Genomic DNA, 10733 nt, shown 5'->3' on the forward strand with positions numbered 1-10733 from the left:
TTGCTTCTCTTTTTTAGTATTTCCTTTCATCTGAGTCTTATTATCTCTCTGTTTTCTCTCAGTTGTTTGTTTCAATGCATCTCTCTGACTCTCCATGATCAGAGAAGCTGCACACGTGAGAGCACTGCACACCCCGGTGTAGACGATGCATCAGGTGAGAATATTTGGTTGTTTTCACACAAACATGGTGGACAAAATATCATTAGTTCTCACAAATATCCAGTGAAAGAAAGCTCAAAATACTGCAGGACGCCCATTAAATACAGGTTCTAATATGCTTCACAGTCTGAAATTAATTTAAAAATAAAAAAGTTGGACTGTCAAGCACTGACTTACTCCAGATTCAAGTCATGGAGGCTGTTGCATTCGGCTGCTTTTGTTTCCACTTTCCATCATCTACAGTGTTTCAGTTTGCTGCTAGTCTGAGCTGATCATGTGACCCTCACCTGCGTATTTCATATTACACAGTAAACCTGCCTTAATGGGGTTTTTAATGGATCATCTGCATGCTTTCATTTTAATAAATTAATAAAAATGTACAACTTTCACCTTCATGGAAAATAGAATGATATATTTTAAACTCTTTATTGAAGTAATAATTATTTGAGTGAGTTTAATCCACGTGTGTTTCGGCGGTGTCTCTGAGGTGTCTGACTCCAGCTCTTCCAAACAATAGCAGGCAAAACACAGCTGTCATCACAGCGTATGATCTGAGCACTGTCTGAAGAGCTGTCTGGAACTCAGGATGTGATGTCACTGACTGTCCCCGGCCTAAATGGGCGTAGACCAGCAGACGTATCTCAGCAGCCCGGTGACCCTGCAGCCAGCAGTAGTAGACACCTAATTTAAAAAATAATAATAATTTAATCAAATTTGAATAAATAAAGGTGGTGATATTAGTCACATTAGGCTGAAATGAGACAAACTGGCAATCAAAACAAGAAATGGATTTCAGGAAGGTACAGACTATAGCACAGTAATGTAACACAGCATGAGTGCAAAGGGGCTACAATAGCACCGTTTCCACTGAGCAGTCCGGTACAGTACAGTTCAGTTCGCTACACATTTTTTTATTTCCACAGTGAAAAGTTGTGGATGGTACCAATGGAACCGTTCCGTACCGTCCCCATTTTTGGTCCCCCCTCTGTTGGGGTACCTAGCACACAGATCTGGTACTAATGGTGCGTTCGTTTTGTAGTCGGAGGTCGGAAGTCGGAAGTAGGAATGACGTCACCTCCGAGTTGACAACAGTTTTTGCATTCTAGTTGACAATGGTGGACAAGTCGGAAAAAAACATGGACGCCTGCAAGAAAGCCTTTGTTGTCCTTGCACTTTTGGAGTACAGACATCTATAAAAACCTTCATGCACTCCAACGGATGAACGCTGCAGATGAGGCTGACCTGATGTAAAACAAATAAGCTATAAACAGTACTTTAGCAGAGTGTTTACTCACAATGTATGTGACCGGCAGCCATCTTGAATTCGTAAGTCGGGTTGATGCGGTTGCTCCAAGTTTCTGAGTTGGAAATCCGATCTTAGGGTGCGTTCCAGTTTAAACTTCCGACTGGGAACCAGGAATTTCCGACCTCCGAGTACAAAACGAACGCACCATAAAAGGTGGAGCTGTGAACACTGCAGTCTGATTGGTCAGTAGAGGACGGTCACTCTGCTCAGGGCTGAGTTGTGTCTGGTTTTGAGGCTCATGTAACCACTGTTCATACTGTGGAGAGTTTTATTAGTAAACTGTAACTATAAAATGAAAGGATGTTTTGCTGCCTCTCACAGCAGCTGGAGTCTGAGAAAAAATTAACTTTATTCGCTAGGCCGACTGCCGACAACTTTTGAGGTGGAATGTTAACTCAATGCATGAGTTGACGATGTGAATCCATCAGCACATCTTAAATATTAATATGATCATTTTGACGGTTCCGTTACTGTTCCCTCTAGTACTTTTAGTAATGAGTGGATCTTCAAGCATTTAAAAATGTGAACTGCATATATCCCAATCCTCACTTGGAGAATAAAAAAAGACAGGCATAGGGGTGTGGTTTGTCTGCATCAAAATTATCACACAAAGTAACACAGAGGTTGATGAACACGAATGACAGACACAGGTGTAGTTGGTACCTGAGTCTTGAATTGTTGCAGGTGTAAACACCAGGTGGTGTCCGGTGTCTATCAGCAGCCTGGGCGATGTGACGCCGAGGTTACGACCTGCCGAGTGTGCAGACCGGTAGATGGGTTCAGATCCTCGGTCCCAGGCCACGGCCATGTTAGGTCGTGCCCCAGGACAGCCCAGTGTCAGGACACGGTCTGCAGGGTGGTTCAGGTGGAACACTGGCACCTCTACAGGACGGGAGGCAGAACTACAACAGAGAAACAGAGATTCATCACATTAGAGGTGTTTAACTGTTACATAAACTGTAACACAGAGAGAGAAACAGGAAATTATCTTATTATTGATAATAAATTAATACTGATATATGATCGAAACAGGCTTTGTTTGGTTGATTTAATATTTAGTATTCCATAACGTATATATTGAAATGAAATTAATTATGTTCTGGACCTGCTAACAGTAATTTACTTTGACAGTCTACAGTGAATTTATCCCTCAAACAAAAACCTGGGTCCATGAGGATGCTTTCTGGACAGATTCATGGTCCCCAGAGGATGGTTCCTGTTCATTTTGGTGACCTACTGACCTTGTACCAGGTCAACTTTCTATTGCAACAACTCTTAGTTCCATGACAAGTTACATGAAAATGGATGGCTTGATTTAGCTGTGGGTATTCAGCCTCCTCAGAGGATGAATACCCATGTTTTTGGTGTTCCTCCAGATATTTTTCTCATCATCATTTAAAATCTAAATCTAATGCACAAATTTACATTGAATTTATATTAATACTCTCAGCAGATGAACACTTTCTATATCAGATACTGAGATTGCCATTTCATGCCATTATTTAGGACAAGCTGTACATGCTTGCCAGTTGTTAAGGCTCTACAAAACTGCCCTGCAGCCCTTTTTTTATGGTGTCGGTGCAATGAATACTGCCATTTTACACCTTTAGTCCATCTTAACTATTGACTAAGGAAATGATTACAGCATTTAAACTGTAACATTGAAAATCCCCGTGCTCTCAGACTGCAGTGATTTTCCTAAATGGTAAATGGTTGCATTTATAGAGCTTTTATCCAAAGTGCTTCATCATTTGCCTTTCATTCACACCGATGGCAGCTGGTCTGACCATCAGGAGTAATTTGTTAATGGCTGTGGATCAGAGGAAGGATCGGCAGTTCGATCCCCTGCTCCTTCAGTCTGCGTGTCAAAGTATCCTTGGGCAAGATACTGAACCCCAAATTGCTCCCAATGGCTGTTCCATCGATGTGTGAGAGTATGTGAATGCTTACTGAGCAGCAGGGGGCACAAAGTGTGGTAGTCTTGGCCACCAGTGTGTGAATATGTGTGTGAATGGGTGTAATCACATGTAGCATAAAAGTGCTTTGAGTGGTCGGAAGACTAGAAAGGCACTATACAAGTGCAGACCATATACCCTTCAACAGGTTGACATGTAGACAGTCTGCTCAAGCACCTGAGCCACAGCCGCCCCACTTCTCTTTCATATGTACCTATATATATTTATCTATGTGCTTACTTGTACCCAAGAAACGCCATCAGAGCAATGATTTTGGAGGGTGGAGGAGCCTGAGGTGGACAAGTGACCTGACAGCTTTTGACTTCCAGCTTGGCTCCAACTCTGCTTCCCTTCAGTTGTCCAAACGCCCTGGGCACCGCCCCTGAGCCGCATGATGCCACTGTCTGATTGGCCCGTCTGTAGCGTACATGCAGGTAGTGGGAGTGGACGTAGCAGAGTCCCACACGGACCTGTTCTCCAGGTACTCCGCAGCGATCGCACACTGACCAGGGCCGGAAGCTGGTGAAGACCCGGTACAGCGACTGAGCAGAGCCGAGTCCTTTAGTCTTTGTCCTTTTCTTGCTGGTATTTTCTGGAGTGAGCCTAGGAGCATCACATTTGAATTGGAGTCAGTTAAATCAGTGGTTTATCATGGATTGCAATATCCAAAACAAAAACAGACATCCTCGCTGTAACACTTTGAATTTTGCAATCAGCGGTTGCTCTGAACTTTTTAAAATGTCTGCCATAGTTGATAAGCCTTTGCGTTCTTTGTCTTGGTGTCATGTCGGAGGCAAAATGTGAACCAGTTAGCAGTGAGCAGAATCAAATATTGAACATGTCTCCAGCTGATGGGATGAGTCCATAATGTTTGCAGAAACATGCTCAAGACACCCACACAGAACTGACTTTAGGAGTCGATACATATTAACTAGACTGCAGTGAGCTGATTTTACATATCAGTATTCATCACCATTGTCAAAAACTGACAGTTGTAATTTTCAGTTTCCAATAAAGTCACAATTGTTGACTCTTTCTCATCACCGTGGTGTGAAGCTGAGTGTACGCGCCTCCTGGATGTCCAGGTCGTAACCATAGAAGAAGTCTTCGTGGACGGAGCCGCAGATATAGATGCCGGAGTCGTCGGGCCCCGCCCTGAAGATCAGCAGGCTGAAGAGACGGATGGAGAATCGACTGCGCAGGTCGCCGCTGTGAGGGACACGACTACGGTCCAGCAGCCTGTTGCCATGGTGATCAGTCAGGGCTTTAGTGTCTTTGGAGCTGCTTAGATGTTTCCTGAAGAACCACACAACTGATTGGATCTGAAACACACAGGGAACTTAATAACTGAAATGTTTCTGCTGACAGTTGCTCAGTTGATCAATACCAGAGAGCCCAGTTACTTCAGCTGATGCCAAGATTTATGTCTCTCTGTTTGGGAAGCTAAATACTCCAGACATTCTCTCTTTCTGCTTCGTTTCTTCTTCTACATGTTTGTCTGACTTCTGCAAATCCTATTTATCTGTGAAGCTGACTGGAGGCTGTGGATTGCAGCAGCAGAGCAGCTTGATAACAGCTCAGCCATTTATACAGCAGCTATTGTACAGAAGAAGAAGAATAGGATGTGTTTGTTCACACTGATTGTTATGCTAATTAAATCACACAAATCCTTGTTTCTGCCTGGTGTAACTGATTTAACTATGTATTAACTTGAGGGGATCACATCCTCTCTTTGTGTCTTTCATGATAAAAGTATTGTGTCATGAAAAACTGGACTAAATTTGTGCCAAATTTAAAAATAAATATGACCTCACACTGGGTCAATCATGTTTACACAATGACTCCGAAATGTTTTGTCTGTCATTAACGTTTTCTGAGTTGGTTCAATTTTCTGCATTTCTTGCATCCGTCAAAAGCCTGTAGAGAGTCTTTTGACCAAGAAGTAGTGGTGTAACCTGGGAGACACATACTCAACATGGGGAGGAAGGGCGCACATCATCATTTCAGAACCTAGATAGCCGGGGTCTGCCCATTGGTCCGACCATATTAAACCCATTGTTCCGAAGCCCGTTCCGAAATCATCATGATGCCCTGTGGTTAAGGTCTGGTTAGGTTTAGGCACAAAAACCACTTGGTTAGGGTCAGGAAAAGATCATGGTGTGGGTTAAAATGAAAAAGAAAGTGGCAAACACATAAGCCGTGAGCCTGCTCCACCTCAAGCCTTTCCCAGCTGACCCAGAGCTGGTCGCGGTGCACCATCAAGGCAAAAATACGCCCGCCGGGAGCCGTTCAGCACCGCGGAGAGCTCCCCACACAACCCGGACCCCTGAGTTAATAACAGGAGGTTATGGTGTTTCATTCTCTCCTCTCTATGACACTTGTATCTCGACCAGTAGCCTACTTTTGTTGCGTTGCTGATCCTCTATGGTACACAAATACAGTATAGCCTAGTATAATCACATATCAGAACAACGGGACATCAGACTAATGACATGGAGCCAGATAGCCTTTCCTCAACAGGTCAGATAGTTATATCCAGATGGATTATGATGAGGACTAGGAGGATGTAATAGAGGATGAAGACCACACACAGGCAGAAAGACAGCTCAGCCCCTTCAGGTGGCCGCAGTGCCAAATGCAGGAAAGAGGCAATGGTGCAAATGGGCTTTTACATTTTGTCTCTTTTGCGTATTTTTGCAACGAATAGAAGAATAAAGTGCATCAGATTCAGTGTGCGAAGTTTCTGTGCGTAACGATTTTTATTAGATGACAGACTTTTAAAAAAGCATTCAAAAAGTACAGACTTAGGCCCTGATCACACAGAAAGTGTTTGAGCAGCTGGAGGCGTCTTTTTGTTTTTAATGAAAATAGAGCTTTTTGTTCACTGTTTTTGCGTTGCTGTACACCTTACGTTTCTGTGCTGTAGGCACCTGGCGTTTGCTGGAGCGCTCTGAACTCCTCGAGTTGAAAAAACTTCAACTCATCTTTTTCCCCATTGTCCAATCGGATGATTTGAGAGACGGGCCTTCTGTGGCGGTCAAGACAACAAGTTTACAGTTGGTAAGCAATGGAGGAGAAACTGGTGGTAGTGGTTGCTGGATACTCAGAGCTATACAGCCCGACGATACACAGCAGGTTGTCAAACTGCTCCTGAGTCATCCTAAAATATGTCTGTAAACGTCCACAATGGAGGAGAAGCTCCTGGACCAACTGGTGGTACTCCCCATGATCCAGCCTCTTTTTTAGGGTCTCATGTACCCACACAGATCTCTGTTTATCTGCTGACAGCCTCTCACGCCGGATTTCCACTGGATGCGTGTCCGTTGCGGAGCGGCAGCGCTGGTTATCCGCTGCATGCTCCGCCGTCCGTCAATACCCACCGGCTGCGTTTGCCGTGCAGTGCAGCTCCACCGGAAGACATCTCGGTGCACTGCCATGATTAATATCTCCTCATCCATGGTGTTCACGGGGTGAAATGACGTCTGAAAACCTCTGACCTGTTGACTTCAGGCCTGCCTCTGCCCATTATGTAGTTTTTAAGGTGTAGTGCAGGGAAATATGATCCGCCATGAACACTGAGTATTTTATTTTGAAAATTAACCGGATGTTTTATTGTGTTTCTGTGCACGACTTCCTGCCCCGCATGATCTGCTCTGTGCTGAATTGCTGCGTTGTGCTCCGGCGTCCGGCAAAAATAGAAGTCCTGCGTATCTGTTCCGGAGGGCTCCGGAGTGCCGCAGCTGAGACGGAGCCGGAACGCAACACAGCCGCAGCCGGTGGAAACACACACATTGACTAGAATTGAATCCTATCGGCTCCGCTGTTGTGCCGGAGCGGAGACGCAGCCAACACGCATCTGGTGGAAATTGGCCGTCAGCCTCAACCAGAGCTACAGACAGTACCCTTTGCCTCAACATGTCAGCAACTACACACTGATTACTGTGAAATAACTAAAATAAATAAACGGAAGATTGATTACATGGGAGGGTTAGAATAAGGAGTTGAGTCTGTGGTTGCCTGGCAACAATAAAAAGGTGCTGCAAGCATTTTTTTTCACTAGTGGCATTTCATTGTTTTTAAAAAGGCAGTGCTGTGACCTGCAAAACATTTTCTGTGTGATCAGGGCCTTAATTTGCAAAGGCCTTTTCTCTCAGACATTAGGAGAATATATTTCAGTATGAAGGGTTTAAATATATTAATTGATATACTGTTGAATTATATTATGAAACTGCTTTTAACCTGCAATTCACCAAACATATTCTTATCAGGATCCTTTTCAAGGAAAGACCATATTCTACAGTACGAGCTACTGGTCGAGTACTGTGTTTTGGACCAATGATATTTGAGTTAAGCGTCAATCACTTTGTTCCAAAGCATAATTAAAGGTTCTTTCTGAAAGTGCTAGATTGGAGATCACCAGGAGCTACAATACATAATGTTGTTATTGCAAGGTAATGGCTGTCCAGGCAACTGCACACTGTCTGAAAACACCTCAAGACCTGATTAATTACAACGTGACCATTTAGTTCAGAACGACAGAATTCCAAACTTGTGAGCAGGATAACATACAACAAATATCTATCAGACTTTATTAAAGTTAAATAAGTAAATTAAAGAGTGATGTATATTTGTAGTTCCAAAACATTTTACATGTTAAGGTTGGTCCTGTTACCTGTTCTGGTTTGCAGTGGCAGGGCAGCTCCACAGTGACTCCAGCCAAGTAGGCAGCGTTGGTGAAAGTCAGGAAGGCGGGGCAGGCTCTCCTCGCAAACACATCGTGCTTATCCTCAGGAGCCTCGTAGCTCCACGCCTCAGAAAACAGGAGGAGCAGGAGGAGGAGGAGGAGGGGACAGGAGGATGGAGGAGGCATTGGGCTTCTCTGAGGACGAAGAAGGTTCTCACAATTTAGAAAAGTCACGACTTCAATAAGATATTTCTGCACAAACACTGAGAAACCTCCAGTGTGTTTGTTCTAACATCTGAAGAATGTTACTTTCAAAGCAAAACAACTCTGATGGAATCTGATGAGCTCACTAAGGACCCGTCTTCTGTTGTCAACGCAAACATTGGGAAGTTCAAGACCAGGCTTATTACACTTTCTGACAGAGCACAAACTCTTCATTTCAGCAGTTCCCAAAAGATTTATATTGCTTTTATGTCTTTTGTTGGCTGCATTAAAAGCAACAATCAATGTCTCCTTTGTTTTGAGGACATTCTGGCTACAGTTTATCTTTCCGTCTTCGTCTCAATAAAGTTAAACACCTTTAATTCCTCTAAAACATGTCCAGCATTTCTACTTCATTGTAAGCCGTTTCTTTTATGTAATACAGACAAACCTCTGCTGGGCTTAGCCTTGAAGACACTGCATTATAAAAGTGTGTCACAGAGGTGTAAGTTAACCACAGTAATGGAGCGATCACACCGAGATGAAACGCCAGAAACGCAACGCCAGTAAAACGATTGTTTTCCTATAATACGACGCGTTTGACCAGCGTTCAAGCGTCTTTTTAAACGTGCATAGATGCTGAAAAGTTAAAATATTTTCAACTTTTTGAGCGTCAGACTCCAGTAGCTAGCGCACATTGAATAAGCGCTTCCAGCGTTTCAAGCGTCTTTGAAGCGTCCGCGTCTCTAGCGTCTCATTTCTGTGTGATCGCCCCCTAACACTGCAAAGCTACTCACAGTCCCAGTCTGTGAATTACTAAACAGTCACGATTGGTCACTGTTACATCATGCTAGTTATCGCAGCCATATTAGAAATCTTGGCCGGTCAGTCCACCAGTTTGCTCCAGACTGAAATATCGCCACAGCATCCTGTAGAGGTATCTCAGTTTGCCGCATTGCCATGAAAGAAGACGTACTTCGCCTCAGGAAAAATCTATTGCGCCACTGCAGAGCTACACACAGCTCACAATCCAGACTTCAGAGTTTGTCGATGTGGGTGAGCTTTGCTTCAGTCACTTAATTCATCCTGCACTGCTGCAGGAGTTGCGCAGCAGGAGGTTGTTGCTGTAATATTATAAAGCAGAAATAAATGAGTGCGATGAATTGGCTCCCTGCTGAGCTGCAGGTCTGTGTATCATCAGGCCTCAGGCACAATGACTGAACACAACACACTCCTGACCAACTTCACTGCCTAGAGACACAAACAAAACTCGAATGATGTAAGCTGGCAGCCTCGGCTGAAGGCATGCACTAAAAGATGATTTGGCTGTGTGTGTGGGTGTGTGTAAACGCAGGGTACAGTAGTTTCAGGGTGGAATTTTCCAAACAATACAGAATGTGTCAGGGCAGCAGGATGACTAAGAGTGTGCTCAGAGGGATAAACACTTCAGATGACACCCTCCTGTTTTCCATTAACTAAATGGAATTTTGTTTATTTCCAAAACAACAAAATCACATGGCCGGGGGCATCATGGAAACTGTGTTGGACTCAGTCTATTTCGGAAACACACAAGCTTCATTTGGTGAATACTAATATTATAATTTAGCTGGCAACAAACAACAGCACATAAAACAACAAATAAAGCAACAGTCTTAAAAATGAGACTGAGTCACACCAGCAGGCCTGATTTTCATTTGACATGGCAAGTTTTGGGTCAAAGGGGACCTGTTAGATTGTTGGATTTTAATACAAAAGAGTAAAAACCACATCATGCATGGCAGGTAATTTTGTAGCTACTCCACACACAAAAATAATTAAGGCAACACTTAATCATCACAGTATAACAGCAAGTCAGTTAAACTTCAGGGATATCAATGTGTCCATTTAGGAAGCACAAGTGATTGTGAATCAGTTTCAGCTGCTTTGGTGCAAATCAAAGTGACAACAAGTGCAATGGAGAGGCAAAAGCAAGACAACTCCCAAAAAGGGCATGGTTTTACATGTGGTGTCCACAGACAGTTGCTCTCTCCTTATCCTTCCTGACTGAGTCTTCTCTAGTTTGGTCTCCTGCTATTGTCCTTGTCACTACTGGTAGCATGAGGCGGTACCTGCATGGCACTCGTAAGAAGGTTTGCTGTGTCTCCCAGCACTGTATCAAGAGCATGGAGGAGAGACCTGGAGGAACAGGAGGAGCACTGCCAGAGCCCTACAAAATGACTACTGGTGTGCATGTTTCTGACCACACTAGGGATGCACTGAAATGAAAATTTGTGGCCGAAGCCGAAGCCGAATAATATTAAACGCTTGGCCGAATACCGAGTACCGAATACCGAATATCATTGTTTAGTTTTTCATTAGTTTTTGCAGATGAACCCCCTCCAGATTAGTGTTGTCACGGTACCAAAATTGGGACCCACTGTGCGATACC

At 43.8% G+C, this 10733-nt stretch overlaps 1 protein-coding gene across 1 annotated transcript; it reads right to left on the reverse strand.

Annotated features, from left to right (window-relative positions):
• Window positions 1–613: 613 nt before the first annotated feature.
• On the reverse strand, window positions 614–8290 carry LOC126403166 (Ig-like V-type domain-containing protein FAM187A). Its single transcript, XM_050065671.1, has 5 exons — window positions 8093–8290; window positions 4465–4742; window positions 3661–4023; window positions 2129–2367; window positions 614–840 (listed from the first exon to the last, which is right to left on the reverse strand). Exons 1-5 carry the CDS (start codon window positions 8288–8290, stop codon window positions 614–616), a joined length of 1305 nt encoding a protein of 434 aa, XP_049921628.1.
• Between the last annotated feature and the right edge of the window lie 2443 nt (window positions 8291–10733).

Source organism: Epinephelus moara, chromosome 16 (assembly GCF_006386435.1).
Source record: "Epinephelus moara isolate mb chromosome 16, YSFRI_EMoa_1.0, whole genome shotgun sequence".
Lineage (NCBI taxonomy): Eukaryota > Metazoa > Chordata > Actinopteri > Perciformes > Serranidae > Epinephelus > Epinephelus moara.

Excerpts from the sequence above, each read along its gene's own strand:
- LOC126403166 (XM_050065671.1), bottom strand. The coding sequence starts at position 8,290 with ATGCCTCCTCCATCCTCCTGTCCCCTCCTCCTCCTCCTCCTGCTCCTC. Across the intron at positions 2,368-3,660 it reads ATGGCGTTTCTTGGGTACAA|TTCTGCCTCCCGTCCTGTAG; the intron begins GTAAGCACATAG and ends TCTCTGTTGTAG. Across the intron at positions 841-2,128 it reads TGCAACAATTCAAGACTCAG|GTGTCTACTACTGCTGGCTG; the intron begins GTACCAACTACA and ends TTTTTAAATTAG.